Source organism: Equus asinus, chromosome 6 (assembly GCF_041296235.1).
Source record: "Equus asinus isolate D_3611 breed Donkey chromosome 6, EquAss-T2T_v2, whole genome shotgun sequence".
NCBI classification, from domain to species: Eukaryota; Metazoa; Chordata; class Mammalia; order Perissodactyla; family Equidae; genus Equus; species Equus asinus.
In genome coordinates this window covers 5,928,978-5,947,733 of record NC_091795.1, presented here as the reverse complement: position 1 = coordinate 5,947,733, position 18,756 = coordinate 5,928,978, and the positions used below count along the sequence as shown (strand labels likewise).

The 18,756-nt window shown below is 36.2% G+C and overlaps 1 protein-coding gene across 4 annotated transcripts in view; it reads left to right on the top strand.

Moving 5' to 3' along the window:
- The window catches only part of LOC106823941 (E3 SUMO-protein ligase RanBP2), an 87,691-nt gene that overhangs the window by 64,241 nt on the left and 4,694 nt on the right, over window positions 1-18,756 (top strand). The window contains exons 20-26 of one of the 4 annotated variants that reach the window (XM_044773106.2): window positions 598-5,752; window positions 6,362-6,439; window positions 8,627-8,794; window positions 9,454-9,546; window positions 9,827-10,005; window positions 15,927-16,131; window positions 17,360-17,461. In XM_044773106.2, the coding sequence (XP_044629041.2) occupies window positions 598-5,752; window positions 6,362-6,439; window positions 8,627-8,794; window positions 9,454-9,546; window positions 9,827-10,005; window positions 15,927-16,131; window positions 17,360-17,461 (5,980 nt within the window). Of the gene's footprint in view, window positions 1-597; window positions 5,753-6,361; window positions 6,440-8,623; window positions 8,795-9,453; window positions 9,547-9,826; window positions 10,006-15,926; window positions 16,132-17,359; window positions 17,462-18,756 lie in introns of all 4 variants that reach the window. The other 3 variants (XM_070511490.1, XM_044773110.2, XM_044773109.2) reach the window with 3 other exon arrangements.

The following is an 18,756-nucleotide window of genomic DNA, read 5'->3' as shown; positions in this document are numbered from 1 at the left end:
GATTAAGACCCAGTATTACAACAGGAATTCATTGTGAAACTTTGAAGACAGAGGGCTTGGGTGCATTTAGACCCTGGCTCTTCTGCTCACTGTGACCTTGGGCAAGTTTCTTAACCTCTCTATGCATTAATTGCCTCATGTGTAAAATGAGGATAATAATGCGTTAATTCATAGGGTTTTTGAGGATACTAAAATGAGATAATATATATAAAGTGCTTAGAACAGTGCCCAGTTGGCACGTAAGTAAAATGCTCAATAAGTGTTAGTTTTCATCATCATCATCATTATTGTTAATGTCATTTGACACATTGTTTAGGAATGAAGAAGATATTTATTCTATGCGTTTATTGTAGGAGAATTAGATTTTTAAGATGCTGTCATTAGTTAAGGCAATTTTCATTATATGCCAAGAAGGACCATAACTGTAAGTATCTTTGTAGTAATGTTGTCTTCTCTTAGTGATATACCATATACCCTAATGATATCTTTACCTTACAATATTCATGATTGTGGTTTGTGAGAAATGGTTTGTATCTAGTTATCTGTAGTTTTGTAGACAACCTACAAAAAATTTTAACTTTTTTTTCTTTCTTTTAGGGTCCAGTTTATGGCATGAATAGACTTCCACCTCAACAGCATATTTATCCCTATTCACAACAGATGCACACACCACCAGTGCAAAGTTCGTCTGCTTGTATGTTCTCTCAAGAGATGTATGGTCCTCCATTGCGTTTTGAGTCTCCTGCAACAGGAATTCTATCACCCAGGGGTGATGATTACTTTAATTACAATGTTCAACAGACAAACACAAATCCACCTTTACCAGAACCAGGTTATTTCACAAAACCTCCAGTTGCAGCTCATGCTTCAAGATCTGCAGAATCTAAGGTTCTAGAATTTGGAAAAACTAATTTTGTTCAGCCTGTACCAGGTGAAGGAATAAGGCCATCTTTGACAGCACCTGCACATACAACACAGCCAACTCCTTTTAAATTTAACTCAAATTTCAAATCCAATGATGGTGACTTCACGTTTTCCTCACCGCAGGTTGTGACACAGCCCCCTTCTACAGCTTACAATAATAGTGAAAGCCTTTTAGGTCTCTTGACTTCAGATAAACCTTTGCAAGGTGATGGCTTCAGTGGACCAAAAGCTGGTCAAACCACTGGACCTCGAAATACATTCAATTTTGGGAGCAAAAACTTGCCTGGAATTTCATTTACCGAAAACATGGGCCCAAATCAGCAAAAGAATTCTGGTTTTCGTCGAAGTGATGATACATTTACTTTCCATGGTCCAGGGAAATCAGTGTTTGGAACACCTGCTCCAGAGCTGGCCAACAAGAATCATGAAACAGATGGAGGGAGTGCCCATGGTGATGATGATGATGATGGCCCTCACTTTGAGCCTGTGGTACCTCTTCCTGATAAGATTGAAGTAAAAACTGGTGAGGAAGATGAAGAGGAATTCTTTTGCAATCGTGCAAAATTATTTCGTTTTGATGTAGAATCCAAAGAATGGAAGGAACGTGGAATTGGTAATGTAAAAATACTAAGACATAAAACATCTGGTAAAATTCGCCTTCTAATGAGACGAGAGCAAGTATTGAAAATCTGTGCAAATCATTACATCAGTCCAGATATGAAACTGACACCAAATGCTGGATCAGACAGATCTTTTGTATGGCATGCTCTTGATTATGCAGATGAGTTGCCCAAACCAGAACAACTTGCTATTAGATTCAAAACTCCTGAGGAAGCAGCACTTTTTAAGTGCAAGTTTGAAGAGGCCCAGAGCATTTTAAAAGCCTCAGCTGCACATGTCACCACCACAACAAATCAGGCTATGAGAATTGTAAAAGAACCCACAAGTCATGATAACAAGGATATTTGCAAGTCTGATGCTGGAAACATGAATTTCGAATTTCAAGTTTCAAAGAAAGAAGGGTCTTGGTGGCATTGTAACAGCTGCTCATTAAAGAATGCTGCAACCTCTAAGAAATGCGTATCATGCCAAAATCTAAACCCAAGCAATAAAGAGCTCCTTGGCCCCCCATTAATTGAAACTGTTTCCACTCTTAAAACTGGCCCAGAAAACACTCCAGATAGATTTGCATTGATGACTCCAAAGAAAGAAGGTCACTGGGATTGTAGTATTTGTTTAGTGAGAAATGAACCTAGTGTATCTAGATGCATTGCTTGCCAGAATACAAAGTCTCCTAACAAAAGTGGATCTTCATTTGTTCAGCAGGCTTCCTTTAAATTCGGCCAGGGAGATCTTCCTAAGTCTGTTAACAGCGATTTCAGATCTGTTTTTTCTATAAAGGAAGGACAGTGGGATTGCAATGAATGCTTGGTACAAAATGAAGGAAGTTCTACAAAATGCGTTGCTTGTCAGAATCCCAGAAAACAGAGTTTACCTACTTCTTCTGTTTCAGCATCTGCTTCTTTTAAATTTGGTACTTCAGAGACAAGTAAAACTCCAAAGAGTGGATTTGAGGACATGTTTAGTAAAAAGGAAGGACAGTGGGATTGCAGTTCATGCTTGGTACGAAATGAAGCCAATGCTACAAAATGTGTTACTTGTCAGAGTCCAGGTAAACCGAGTCTGTCTACTGTTGTTCCAGCACCTGCCTCTTTTAAGTTTAGTACTTCAGAGACAAGCAAGGCTCCAAAGAATGGATTTGAAGGAATTTTCACCAAGAAGGAAGGACAGTGGGATTGCAGTGTATGCTTAGTGCGAAATGAAGCAAGTGCTACCAGATGTGTTGCCTGTGAGCATCCAAGTAAACAAAATCAGCCTACTTCTGCCACTTCAGCACCTCCCTCTTCTGATACAAGCAAGGCTCCAAAGAGTGGATTTGAAGGAATTTTCACCAAGAAGGAAGGACAGTGGGATTGCAGTGTATGTTTAGTGCGAAATGAAGCAAGCGCTACCAGATGTGTTGCCTGTGAGCATCCAAATAAACAAAATCAGCCTACTTCTGCCACTTCAGCACCTCCCTCTTCTGATACAAGCAAGGCTCCAAAGAGTGGATTTGAAGGAATTTTCACCAAGAAGGAAGGACAGTGGGATTGCAGTGTATGCTTAGTGCGAAATGAAGCAAGCGCTACCAGATGTGTTGCCTGTGAGCATCCAAGTAAACAAAATCAGCCTACTTCTGCCACTTCAGCACCTCCCTCTTCTGATACAAGCAAGGCTCCAAAGAGTGGATTTGAAGGAGTTTTCACCAAGAAGGAAGGACAGTGGGATTGCAGTGTTTGCCATGTGCAAAATGAGAGTTCTTTCTTGATATGTGTGGCTTGTGATGCCCCCAAACCAACTCATAAACCTGTTGCAGAAACTCCTTCAGCTTTCACATTGGGCTCAAAAACAAAGTTAAATGACTCTTCGGGGAGTCAGGTGGGAACAGGATTTAAAAGTAACTTTTCAGAAAAAACTTTTAAATTTGGCACTGCAGAGCAAGGATTTAAATTTGGGCATGTGGATCAAGAAAATATACCTTCATTTACATTTCAGGGTTCTTCCAATATAGACTCTAAGTCAACAAAAGAAGGATTTAGTTTTTCTATTCCAGTGTCTGCTGATGGATTTAAATTTGGCATTCAGGAGCCAGGAAATCAAGAGAAGAAGAGTGAAAAGCCCCTTGGAAATGACACTGGTTTTCAGGCTCAGGATGTTAGTAGTCAGAAGAATGATAGTGGTGTGATTTTTGGTCAGACTGGTAGCATTTTTACCTTTGCAGATCTTGCAAAATCAGCTTCAGGAGAAGGATTTCAATTTGGCAAAAAAGACCCTAATTTCAAGGGATTTTCAGGTGCTGGAGAAAAATTATTCTCATCACAAAGTGACAAAATGGCTGATAAAGCTGACACTTCTGCTGACTTTGAGAAAGATGATGATGCCTATAAGACTGAGGACAGTGATGACATCCATTTTGAACCAGTAGTTCAAATGCCTGAAAAAGTAGAACTTGTAACTGGAGAAGAAGATGAAAAAGTTCTTTATTCACAGCGGGTAAAATTATTTAGATTTGATGCTGAGATAAGTCAGTGGAAAGAAAGGGGTTTGGGGAACTTAAAAATTCTCAAAAACGAAGTCAATGGCAAATTAAGAATGCTGATGCGAAGAGAACAAGTACTAAAAGTGTGTGCTAATCACTGGATAACGACTACAATGAACCTGAAGCCTCTCTCTGGATCAGATAGAGCATGGATGTGGTTAGCTAGTGATTTTTCTGATGGTGATGCCAAACTAGAGCAGCTGGCGGCAAAATTTAAAACGCCGGAGCTGGCTGAAGAATTCAAGCAGAAATTTGAGGAATGCCAGCGACTTCTATTAGATATACCACTTCAAACTCCCCATAAACTTGTAGATACTGGCAGAGCGGCCAAGTTAATACAGAGAGCTGAAGAAATGAAGAGTGGCCTAAAAGATTTCAAAACATTTTTGACAAATGATCAAGCAAAAGTCACTGACAAAGAGAGTAAGAGTTCAGATGTGGTTCCTGCCAGTACTCCAGACACAACCAACAAGCCAAATCCTGAGAACACTGGGCCAACATTAGAGTGGGATAACTATGATTTAAGGGAAGATGCTTTGGATGATAGTGTAAGTAGTAGCTCAGTACATGCTTCACCTTTGGCAAGTAGCCCTGTGAGAAAAAATCTCTTCCGCTTTGGTGAGTCAACAACAGGATTTAACTTCAGCTTTAAATCTGCTTTGAGTCCATCTAAATCTCCTGCCAAATTGAATCAGAGTGGGGCTTCAGTTGGCACTGATGAAGAATCTGATGTTACTCAAGAAGAAGAGAGAGATGGACAGTACTTTGAACCTGTTGTACCTTTACCTGATCTAGTTGAAGTGTCCAGTGGTGAGGAAAACGAACAAGTTGTTTTTAGTCACAGAGCAAAACTCTATAGGTATGATAAAGATGTTGGTCAGTGGAAAGAAAGAGGCATTGGTGATATAAAGATTTTACAAAATTATGATAATAAGCAAGTTCGAATAGTAATGAGAAGGGACCAGGTATTAAAACTTTGTGCCAATCACAGAATAACTCCAGACATGACTTTGCAAAATATGAAAGGGACAGAAAGAGTGTGGGTGTGGACTGCATGTGACTTTGCAGACGGAGAAAGAAAAGTAGAACATTTAGCTGTCCGTTTTAAACTACAGGATGTTGCAGACTCATTTAAGAAAATATTTGATGAAGCAAAAGTAGCCCAAGAAAAAGATACTTTGATAACACCTCATGTTTCTCGATCGACCACTCCCAGAGAGTCACCATGTGGCAAAATTGCTGTAGCCATGTTAGAAGAAACCACAAGAGAAAGGACGGATTTAATTCAGGGTGACGATATAGCAGATGCATCTTCAGAAGTTGGAGAAGTGTCTAGCACATCTGAAATAACAACAAAGGCAGTGGTTTCTCCTCCCAAGTTTGTATTTGGTTCCGAGTCTGTTAAAAGCATTTTTAGTAGTGAAAAATCAAAACCATTTGCATTTGGCAACAGTTCAGCTACTGGGTCTTTGTTTGGATTTAGTTTTAATGCACCTTTGAAAAATAACAATAGTGAAACTAATTCAGTAGTCCAGAGTGGATCTGAAAGAAAAGTGGAACCTGATAGTTGCGAAGAGTCAAAGAACTCTGATACCGAACAATCTTCAGATGGCAAAGTCAAAAATCTCTTTGCTTCTTTTCCAAAGGAAGAGTCCTCAACTAAATACACATTTAAAACACCAGAAAAGGGTAAGCACTTAGTCTTTAGATTAAGCAGAATTTTCCTTTCATTTTTTTTTTTCTTTTAATGTTTATCTTGATGCAGACCCTTTGTAGAATACTAATGTTTTAGTAGCAGTTGGGTCATAAACACAGTCCTTTGTGAACAGCCGAAAAATATTTGTGCAAATTTCTTTTCTCTCTAAATAGTTTACCTGTGCATGTTCAAACAGCAATAAAGAGTATGTGTATAAGTTATTTAGGAGATTTCAGTAACTGGAAGATATTTGTATCATGTTGAGAACAGATCACAAGAACCCAATACAGTACTCAAGTTCAGTGACTCATGTGTTTGAATCATGAGCGTTAACTCGAGTCTGATTTTTTTATAGTATTCATTCTTCAATTTATTGTTATTTTCTTGTCACTCAAAAAACATAGTACTGAGATGGTCACATTTTATGTGAGTTAGTCTTACCACTATTTATTGAGTGAGCAAAGAATGAAACTACTGGGATAAATGAATATGTAAGACAGCCAAATTGGTATAAATTGAGGGACTTTGGCTTTTTATATTTTAAAATCATATTCACTTTGATTCTCAAAATATTCAAAAATGAAATACTCTTTATTTTCTAGGATTTAATTTTAGCCTTTTTAAATCTAATCCAATGGCTTTTTGGACCAGCACCCCTTCCTTACAGCCTGAGGACAAAGGTATAGAGCTAGCATTCTCAGTATGAGATGACATCAGTTTTTTTTAGCAGCTGGTAGTCCTTAGCAAAGTAACTGTGGCTGTATGAAATTAAGTACTTAACACTACAATGTGCATGTTAAAGAATGTCAGTTTAAGCAAGTACCTTTTGACTGGTGGTATAACACCCTTTAATGCAGTTTTTTAATGTTCTTGGATGTCAGGTTTTCTCACTATTGCACAACATTATTTTGAGATAGACTTGTGTGGTTTTTACCTTTTGCTGCTTTGTACTTCATTACTCTATAATATTCAAGTCTGCTTAATGAAGACCTATATTTTATCTAACCTTTATCTTTAGCCACAATGTCTGCCAGTATCCAAACATGTGATGGCAGCAGCATGTATACAACATGGAACAGAGTGTCCCTTTAGGGCTATCCTTTTGCCCAAGGTTTAGAAAAATAATCCTATTTGAAAGTATTGAAAGCCCCATTTTTAACAGTCACCATTATATACCTGGTATGTTATATATGTAGTATAGATCATTTATTAAGAGTAGATGTTGATACTGGAGTATAATAGGAAGGGGGATCTGTTAAAGACCTTCGAGAGCAAGGTTAGGAGAATGAAAACTCCCTATTAGTGTCGAAGAACCTATCCTGAGCAACTCAACGATGTTTAGGTTGCCAGACAAGTACAATAATAAAATGACAATCCTTGATTTCTGGGGCCTTCAGTTTTAAAGCTTATCAGCCGTATTACTAGACAAAGCTGCTCTTAACCTTTATTTTTAAGGATGCATTCTTTGGGACATTGTGTGAAAAGTATGGATTTTTGTCTGTAAAGTGTATATTCTTGCACGTAGACTTCGTGGGCCCTAGGTTAAGAATCCCTGGCCTAAGAGCAAGTTTACCAATATGCTACTGAGGAACAGAGAGCCTTATTTTCCTTCAAGTCCAAGAATGTCATAGTCCCAAAGGACCTTAGAGATGAAAGCTTTAGACATAAGAAAAATGAGGCCCTGTGAAGCCGTCTGATATGCCCAAGTTGTCTTTACTAGTTAACAGCAGAACTGGAACAAGAATCTGTATCTTACAGCATTCTTTTACTCTCCCTGGCTAGGAATTGATACTAAGTTTTTGTAATGGAGGAGAGTGCAAGGCAAGTTTAACATTGTGAAAGGGCTCTAGTTCTCTAGATCAGGGTGATCCAAAGGAAAATATGATCTGTATGTGTAATTTAAAATTTTCTAGTAGCCATATTAAAAAATAAAAAAAAAAGTGATAAAAAGAGAAACAGATGAAATTAATTTTAATCTATTCAGTTTAACACATTATATCTGAAATACCATTTCAACGTCTAATCAGTATAAAAAATAATGAGATATTTTACATTCTTTTTTTCTGTACCAAGTCTTCAAAGTCTGGTGTGTATTTTTACACTTGCAACACACATTACTTTGGACTAGCCACATAGCAAGTGCTTAATAGCCACATGTGGCTAGGCTGCCTTATTGGACAGCACCAGTTGGTACATAGCATGCTTCACGATTTGCTTACTTTATCAGTTCCTTTAGCAGGAAATTCTTCTTTATAGACCAGAATTCCTTTTCTCTCCATTTTTTGCCTTTTTGTTGTTGTTGGTGGTGGTTTTTCAGCTATAGAAATTGTCTTACATTCTTACCCACAGGAAAACAGTTTTTATTTAATTTTATCTATTGTCATGCTTGGAAATATGCAAAACTGGATGTAACTTTCCTTGTAGGAACTAATCAAGGTTGGCTTTGCATTAGTTTCATATTTATACTAATCTTTGCTTATGATTTCTTTAATTTTTTCCATTTGTTGCAAATGCATGGATATTTTGCTAAACTTATTTAGTATGACAAATATGTTTACGGTAACACTTTTTAAATTAAAGCCATTAATAATTTTTTTGATGATCACTAAGTAAAAGCAGGATTTTTTTTTGTTTTAAATAGATTTTGTGTTCACTGAGAATTTTTGATAGAACATTAAATCAGGCTATTAACTCTAGTTCATGATTATTTTATAAAGCTCTGTTCACATCAAAGTATACATGTTCTTATCACTGTGCTATTATTTTAACCTAAAGATAAGTTCTGTGGTTTTTATTTTCAGTTAGAATATTTATGTTAATATATATTTAACACCTTTATCGATTTTTTTTGACTTGTGTTATAGCAGAAGAGAAGAAAAAACCTGAAGATCTTCCTTCAGATGATGATGTTCTCATCGTATATGAGCTAACCCCAACCCCCGAGCAAAAAGCTCTTGCAAGCCAACTTCAACTTCCTCCAACTTTCTTCTGCTATAAGAATAGACCAGATTATGTTAGTGAAGAGGAGGAGGATGGTAAATCTTCTGTTATTCTACAAGCATTCTGTTCATGCTAATCTTAGTAATTGAGGGTATGGTTAAATTATTTTAAGCCTGCCTCTTAGAACCCATTGTTGCTGTCCTTGCAGCTAGATATTTCTCCTAAATGTATGTATAAATAGTTAATGAATTTAACGATCCACAGAACTGCATTCATTCATTAAGTAAGCATGTTTTGGATGGCTGTGATGAGCAAGGCAGGCATTTTGAGGGAATTGGAAGCAATCATATTTTCCTCAGAGTTGTAGAGGGATGGGGGAGTGATGAGGCAGACAAGAGTCTGATGATGGATAACTTTGTGTGCTCTGTCAGAGTTTTTAAGCAGGGGAGTTACATGCTCAGAAAAGTTTGAGTAGGACCGATTGAGTAGTGGTATAGAGGATTGGGTTGTGGGACATGGCAATAGGAAGATGAGCTAAAATGATAGGAGAGCAGCTCAGACAAAAGGAGAGCCTGAATGAAAGTCCCAATAGTAGGAAAGGCATTTGGGATATAAAATTGGCAAAACGGATTGCTTTTTGCATATGGGGAGTAAGGAAACATGAAGTTAGAGATAAGTTCTAGATTTCTGGCTAGGAAAACTCCTGAAACTTAGTAGAAATTCTTTTATTTAATAAAATCAATTATACTTTAAGATGAAGATTTTGAAACAGCTGTCAAGAAACTTAATGGAAAACTGTATCTGGATGACTCAGAAAAATGTAGACCATTGGAAGAAAATCTAACGGGTATGTTAAGTTAAAATTACTAATTATAATGTTTTTTAAAAATCTTATATGTATTTAAAAGGAATTTCCCAATCTGGTTATTTCTGTCATTACCAATTTTACTTATGTAATATGCCCATGGTGATTTAAAATATTTAAAAATAATATGAAGTGAAAAACATTGTTTTCCTGGTGGTTCCTGTTCTCATTAGCATTCGTAGATTGCATGAGGACCATTGTAGAGTAGTTGGACTTAATCTGCTTTTAACTTTCTTTTGCTTGTGTTATATGGGATTTTCAGATAATGAGAAAGAATGTGTTATTGTTTGGGAAAAGAAACCAACAGTTGAAGAGAAGGCAAAAGCAGATACATTAAAACTTCCACCTACGTTTTTTTGTGGAGTCTGCAGTGACACTGATGAGGACAATGGAAATGGTGAAGACTTTCAGTCAGAGCTTCAAAAAGTTCAGGAAGCTCAAGTAAGAACATCTCCATTGTTTTCCTTCTGGTTAAGTTGCCTTTGCTGATGCAATAAACTAGAATGTTCCTACCATACGGTAATAATGGGTTGTGACTAGCAAATGGATTAGGCATCTACCAATCAGCTATGGCCAGAGAAGGAGGAATTTTATTCTACAGAGAGGCCTATAAAGGTTCACCCCTGTGTGAATGTTGGATTTTAGGGGGTGAGGGTATCTTGGACTGAGCAGATATCCCTAAGAATGTCTACCACAATACTGAGAATGGTAGTAAGTAGTTCATTTTTTCATGCATGTTAGTTTATTCTAGGATGGGCAAAGTGCATAGGAAATAGCAGCATTTGAAACTTAGTTCCCTTGGCCTTTGCTTTGTCAGTAATTTTATGATTTGGCTACTTTCTTAGCTCAAATGTAGTGATAATTTTAATAGCTGACAACACTTTGGTGTGGTAATTTGCATTCCACAGAAACTAGAGGACAAGATCCCTGTCTAGCAATTGTTTACAATCTAATATTGACATATGTTCAGAATGGTTCCTTACCCCCTCAAGTAATCTATTTTTTTTATTGTTGGAAAGGTGGTTAAAATGAAGTAGAGTCCTAGAATTAGTTATAAATGCAATGGTTTATTTAAAGAGTATGTGGCTAGAAAGAGATGTGATTCAACACATGGCCTGAATCTGTAAGAAATTTACTACTTTTCGTATTTCATCTGATTCTGAGGAGTCTAGCTGGCCTGTTTTTCTAGCTGTCCGTCTAGGATTTGCCAGCTGTTCAGTAGGTTTAAACTTATTCATCACTGTACCTTTAGCTAATGGCCATCAGCTGAGATAATGACATTACTTTCTCATTTATAACCAAATAGATTTATTTGTGGAAATCCTATCTCAAGTTTTTACATTTGTGGTCTTACTATGTTAGATCTAAAGTGTGTTTTAAATCAATCAACCGTTTCCCTGGACTCACTGGAAGTACACAATATGTAATTTCTGTTAATCTTTAATTGCTGGCTTTCAGAGACTTATGCAATTATTCATTCAGCAAATACATGTAGTCGTATTAATATACATTTGGATTATGCAGATTGAATCGAGGCAATTTAAATATGACCTTACTCTTTTAAGTGCAAAACTTAAACTTATTTATTTAAAATTTCTCTTAAAACTGGAAAAGAATTTCAACACTGATTCACAGACCAAATTGTACATCATCTATTCTTTTCCCACCTTGTGGTGCCACTGTAGCTGTTATAAAAGAACTTATCTTTTGTCAGTGTTTTGTGAACTTACTGTTTATAGGAGTTGAAATATCTTATTTGAGGTGACAGTTGTGTTATTTTAAAACGTTCATGGGGGCTGGCCCCATGGCCTAGTGGTTAAGTTCAGCATTCTCTGCTTCGGTGGCTCTGGGTCAGTTCCTGGGCACGGCCCTACACCACTCGTTGACACCAAGCTGTGGCAGTGACCCACAGTACAAAATAGAGGAAGATTGGCCCAAGGTAGCTCAGGGTGAATCCTCCTCAGCAAAAAAGTAAATAAAGTAAAACATTCATTATTGTTGTAACTTAAAATCTTTTTGTAAAATATCCTGTAACACTATCATAATATTTATTAAATAGCAGTACTAGGGGCTCTTGAAAAATACCTTTGGTGTAGAAGTGAAATGTCATAAATCAATATAAAGGTTGAAAAAAGTGTCACAATAAATGGTAATTTTGGAGAAGAGCATCCTTTGATACACAGAGATGAAACAGAATTAAAACCCATTTAAGCTAAAATATGCTGTATGGATGTAGATTTACACGTTCTTAGAATGCATCCTTCCTACTTTACACTCAATCTAATTCTAATTCATTTTGGATTATGCAGGGTCTTCAGATATGCATCCTTTGCATAAAATGCCTAAGGGTACTGTATTTCTAAGTGTTTACCATGAGTTAGCACTGTGCCGATGATTGGGCAACAAAACAGTTTGATTTGTCTTCCTGGAGTTTTCTATTCAAGAACTCTAACGGAGGATGCATTAGGAGCTGAGTTAAAACACTCCCCTCCCCTAAGTACTCTAGCCTACATTTTTTGGGTAACATTTGTTGTGATATGATATAATTCAAATACCATACAGTTCACCCATTTAAAGTGTACAATTCAGTGGTTTTTTAGTATATTCACGTGGTTGTGCAACTGTACCACAATCAATTTTAGAACATTTTCATCATCCCCAAAAGAAACCCTATAAACCTCTAGCAGTCACTACCCTTCGCCATTTCCACACAACTCCTCTAGCCCTAGGTAATCACTTATGTATTTTTCTGTCTCTATATTTCTGTTCTGGACATTTCATATAAATAAATCATAATAATATATGGCCTTTTGTGTATGACTTCTTTCACTTAATATTTTCAAGGTATATTAACATTGTAGCATGTATCTATTCCATTCCTTTTTATGGCCAAGTAATATTGTATTGTATGGATATACCACATTTTCTTTATCTCTTTATCTGTTGATGGCTATTTGGGTTGTTTCCACTTTTTGGCTTTTATGAATAGCCATACTATGATAACCTAAGCTATTTGACACAAACATAGTATGAATTATCTTTTCCTTGTGCTTCAGTAAATTAAGAGATAATGACTTTTCTCATTTGTATGAATTTTTTTTTATTTACGTGAGTAAAATTCACTTTTTGTTGTGTGTATGTGTGTGTATGTTCTGAGTTCTTATGCATGCCTGAATTCTTGTAATCCCCACCACAGAGTGGATATAAAACAATTCCACCACCCCAAAGAATTCCTTCATACTGTCCCTTGGTATTCAGATCCTCCCATAACCTCTGGCAACTGCTGATCTGTTTTCTGTTTCTGTATTTTTGCCTTTTCGAGACTAACGCATAAATGGAATCATATAGTATGTAACGTTTGATACACTAGCTTTTTTCACTCAGCATAGTGCTATTGAGATTATCCAAGTTATTGTGTGTAGTAATACATAGTTTATTCCTTTCTATCACTAAGTAGTATTCGATTATATGGTTGTACCACAGTTTATTCATTAATCCATTGAAAGTTGTTTCCTGTTTGCTTTTTTGTAGTTTCTTAAATTAGAAGCTTAAGTTGCTGATTAAATCATTCTTCATTCTAATATAAATGTTTAATGCTGTTTCTCTTTATGAACTGTTTAGCTCCATCCCACAAGTTTTAATATGTGGTGTTTTCACTTTTCATTCAGTTCAAAATATTTATTTGCCTTGAGACATTATGGTTTTGATGTTTGTTTTTTTTAAAGATTTTATTTTTTCCTTTTTCTCCCCAAAGCCCCCGGGTACATAGTTGTATATTCTTCGTTGTGGGTCCTTCTAGTTGTGGTGTGTGGGACGCTGCCTCAGTGTGGTTTGATGAGCAGTGCCGTGTCCACGCCCAGGATTCGAACCAACAAAACACTGGGCCGCCTGCAGCAGAGCACGGGAACTTAATCACTCGGCCACGGGGCCAGCCCCAAGACATTATTTTTGATACATGCATTAGGTAGTAGTATGTTGCTTCCACATATTTGGTGATTTTCCAGATACCATTCTGTTACTGATTTCTAATTTAATTCCATTATTGTCTATGAACATATCTTGAATAATTTCAGTTCTATAGATTTAATGAGGGCTGTCTTTGTGAATGTTCATTGTGTCCTTGAGAAAGATGTTTAGTCTGCTGTTTTTGGGTGGAACATTGTATAAATGTTAATTAGATCAAATTAGATGATACTGTGTTATCCAGGTCTAATATATCTTTGATAATTTTTTGTCTGCTTGTTCTATTGATTATTATTGAGAGGACTGTTGCCAAGCATAATTGTGGATTTGCCTATTTCTCCTATCAATTTTTCCTTCATGTATGTTGTTAGGAAGTATTCCCTATGCTTTTAAATTTTTTGAAGACATTGTTGGAATTGATATTATTTCTTTCTTAAATGTTTGGTAGAATTCACTACTGAAAACACCTGGGCATGATACTTAAGTTTTTTAAAGATATTAATTGATGATGCATTTTCTTTAACAGATATAGGCCTATTCAGATTATCTGTTTCTTCTTGTGTGAGTTTTGGTAGGTTGTGTCTTTCAAGGAATTGGTCCGTTTCATCTGTTATCAAATCTGTGGGCATAATGCTGTTCATGAAGTTACAAAGTTCATTAAAATTTGTTAACTTTTTGGGGCTGGCCCCGTGGCCGAGTGGTTAAGTTCGCGCGCTCTGCTGCAGGCGGTCCAGTGTTTCATTGGTTCAAATCCTGGGTGCGGACATGGCACTGCTCATCAAACCACACTGAGGCAGCATCCCACATGCCACAACTAGAAGGACCCACAACGAAGAATATACAACTATGTACCGGGGGGCTTTGGGGAGAAAAAGGAAAAAATAAAATCTTTAAAAAAAAAAAATTTATTACCTTTTTAGTGTTCATGGATTGGTACTGATGGCTCCTGTTTCATTTCTGATATTAGTAATTTTTGTTTTCTTTCGTGTTTTCTTGGTTAGCCTGGATAGAGGTTTATCAATTTTATTCACCTTTTCAAAGAAGCAGCTTTTGATTTTGTTGAGTTTTTTCTCTATTGATTTTCTGTTTTAATGATTTCTGCTCTACTTTTCATTATTTCTTTTCTTCTTTTTGCTTTAGGTTTGTGTTACTTTTCTTTCTTTAGTTTCTTTTCTTTGTTTTTTTTGGTGAGGAAGATTGTCCCTGAGCTAACATCTGTGCCAGTCTTCCTCTGCTTTGTATGTGGGACACCGCCACAGCATGGCTTGACAAGCGATGTGTAGGTCCACACCTGGGATCTGAAACCACGAACCCTGGGCCGCCAGAGCGGAGCGCGTGAACTTAACCACTACACCACTGGGCCAACCCCTCTTTCTCTAGTTTCTTAAGATGGAAGTTTATTGATTTTAGATCTTCTTTTTAATATATGCATTCAGTACTAGAAAGTTCCCCTTCCTTGCTTTTGCTATATTCCACAAATTTTGATAAGCTGTAGTTTCATGTCTATTTAGTTCACAATTTTTAATTTAAGATTTTTTGATGTGTATTATTTAAAAGTGTTTTGTTTAATTTCCAAATATTTGGGGATTTTTCCAGCTATATTTCTGTTATTGATTTCTAGTTTAATTCCATTGTGAACTGAGTATACTTTGTGTGGTTTCTGTTCTTTAGAATTTGTTGAGGTGTGTTTTATGGTTCAGAATGTGGTCTTTTATGGTAAATATTCCATGTGAGCTTGAGAGGAATATGTATTCTGCTGTTGGATAAAGTCTGTAAAGTTTTTAATTTCTGTTACTGTACTTTTCAGTTGAAAATCTCTATTTGATTCTTCTTTATACCTTCAATTTTTTTTGCTGAGGATTTGTCTTTTCATTTCTGTTAAGTGTATTTGTCTTTACCCCTAGGAGCATTGTTAGAATAGCTTCTTTAAAGTCTTCTTCTGATCATTCAACACCTGGATCATTTCATGACGTCCCCCACCCCCTGGCCAGAGAGAGTCGGCTTTTCTGGGACTTTTTCCGTCTGTGCCATTTGCAGCTCCAGTTTTTTGGGCTGCTGTAGTACCCCACTGGTTTGTGGGTTGGAGGTGGGGCACAAAACAAACCCCACAAGGTTCTCATCACCAGATTATCCCTCATGTCTTGAGATTCTTAATCTTCCTACTTTCATCCACCTTTCAGAGGCTTCTTACAGTTGCCTTATCTGTTTCAGTCTGATTCAGCTGTAGGTATTGGGAGAGAGGGTGGAGTACGGCATAGGACAGAGAGATAAGGTGAAGAAGTGTGCTTACTCCATTTTGTCCAGAACTCCAGGTCCTCAGTTTCTTTTAAAATAGGGTATACAATCCTTTTGTCAATCAGTATTTAATGGCATAGTTATTTTTCGTTTCCTGTTTGCAGAAATCCCAGAATGAGGAAATAACTAGCACGGCTGACAGTGTGTGTACAGGTGGGACTAAAGTGACTGTACCGTTTTTATGTAAGTCTGAAGAACCTGATTTTATTACCAAATCTGTTAGTTCACCACCTATTTCTTCTGGAACTGTGGACAAACCTGTAGATTTGTCTACTAGAAAGGAAAATGATGCAGATTCTACAAGCCAAGGTAAAGTTTGATGTATGTTTACAAAAACCTTCTTTCTAGGCATATATTACAAAAGGTATACCTATATTTTTGAGAAGAGAGACTTTTAAATGCAGATCCTAAAAGTTCCCTTTCTTAAATTTTGGGTTGTAAGATATTTGTAGTAATAAACAGAAAGTCATACTGCCTTGCCAACAAAGATAATAAACACGTATCTTTATTGTTAGAATGGTAGTTATTAGGGCATACAGAGCATTGTGATTCTCACCTATCTACCTGAGCATAAATAACAATAGTATACTTACAGAGAAATTTTATGATAGAATTTTCATTCAAATATTGTTTGAATTATATTATCACTGAAGTATATTAAAATTGTTGTAAGTATATATGAAGTAATTGTAGGCATTACAGTAGGGGTGTTAAGTTTTTATGATGTCTTTCTTTTTCTCTACTGGCTACATTAAGTTAACTATTCAGTTATAGCAAACTAATATTTGACATGTTTTCCCCCTTGGTTTTCATTTCAGTTGATTTTAGGAGGTGGGGACATCTTTTAAATTATTGCTTTATATGGGTACATTGTCTATTTTACCTAATTTTTTTCAGAAGTAGTCCTGAATATGTCACAAATACTACATTTATAATAGGCACTTTAGAGTCGTAACATGCTACAAAAGAAAGGTAACTTCAGACCTAAAATTATGTGTTTTCGCATGAGGAAAGTAAGGCATAGGACTTTTGGAGATCATGTAGCTGCACGTTGGCAGAATTAAGACAAGATCCCAAAACTCCTGGTGACCAAATATAAATAAAACATTCAGTTTTTGTGAGCTTATTATTGATAATAGAGAACAAAAAAAATCTTTATGCAGTTGTTTCCTAAAGTCCTGCCTTTGAATGAATGCTTGCTTTAGATTATAGAAGACTGTATAGAGCAGAAACTATATAGCTCTCTATATATGGCTTAGGATAGATCTATATCATTTTTTAAAAGTGATTTTTGGCGTGATTTTAGTGTAGTGTTCATTGAGAATAGTACCTGTAAACCTAATAATACTGAGGGGACTCAGCATTGGATGTGTTTTCTAACTTTTCTTCAGAGAAATAACCAGAAGATCCATACCCCACTCCCCACCCCCTCGGCAGTGTAGAAGGTCCTACCCTCATTCTTTCTGGGGCCTGGGTAAAACTTTGATATTCAGTGTATATTAAATGAAGTATTAAATTGCTCTTTTCTTTTTGCCAGTGGAAAACAAAACAGTTGCATTTGGATTTGGAAGTAGCACAGGGCTGTCATTTGCAGACTTGGCTTCCAGTAATTCTGGGGATTTTGCTTTTGGTTCCAAAGGTAAGATCAGGAGGAGAGGTTTTAATGATCGTACTAGAGAATCAAGCAAAACTGGGAGAACTAGTCCTTTGCCCCAGTGTCGTAGCTCAGTTGGATGTTTCTTCCCTCATCCCCACCCTCCAGTTTTAGTTTTTAAATAAGGAATGGCTTCTGTATGTTAGTATTATTTTGACATTTATTAATATAACCATAAGAATTTTCTCTTAATTCATCATAAGTCATGGTGATAGTCCTCCTCATCCTGAAATGCAAAACTGTCTTTCCAGTTTTGGGATAACCTTGACTTTGGTATATTCTTCTTTTAATTATAGTTTTAGATTTGATTTATTAATATTTCAAGATTTGTGCATCTGTATTTTTTAAGGACATGATTTTGTAGTTTTCTATTTTTGCAGTATCCTGGATTGAATTTTAATATAATGGTTGTGCTAACTTATTGTTCTAATTTATAATTGGTGAGCTTTCCCATCTTTTCCAATGGTTTTTCTATTTTTAGTCCATTTTGGTATAATTTGTAGAAAATCCATTTCCTTGATTGTTTCAAGTTTATTGGCATATTTTCTTATTCTTATAATGTCTTTCATATATCTGATTATAGCACCACCTGAATTGTTCTTGTACAAGAGATTTGATTTATGGAATAAATTTTATTGAAGATAAATAATATACTTAACATGATTAATCTAATTCAGAATAGTGTTTCTTCCTTCTCACATATTTACACTTGTTTCACAGCTCTTGCCATTTATGGAAATACATATAAAACTTTTAGAAATTACCTTCTGATACTACATTATGTTGAAATTCATAGCTTCACTGATACCAAGTTGCTTTATTTTTGTTTTATGAAGTAGCCTGAAGTCACAGGATAAGTGAGCAAATACAGCAGTATAGTGGATACAATTAGCAACAACAAAAAACCACATGAAAAGTGATGTTAGGTTGCCTGTTATTCAGTACCCTTTTGAGAGTACCCTGTCAGTATTGCGAAGTATGATAGGCAAGACTGAGATCTCCTGAGGGAGGCTTGCTTTAAGTCTTCCCCGCTGACACTGACTCCTCATGGCTACAGGTCATTTTGCAGTCATTATTTACCAGGCTCTTGTTTAAACTACATTCCTCACTTTGTTTTGTTCTGAGATCTGACAAGAATTTGTGTTGTGTCTTTGAAAAGAAACAGCTTTTGGTTTTATCAGTTCTCCTTTTCTTTGTGTTTTTTATTCATCTCCAGATTTTGTCATTACTTTTCTTTAAATCATTAGTTTTCTTGTGTGTTGGATTGTGCTAACAAGCAC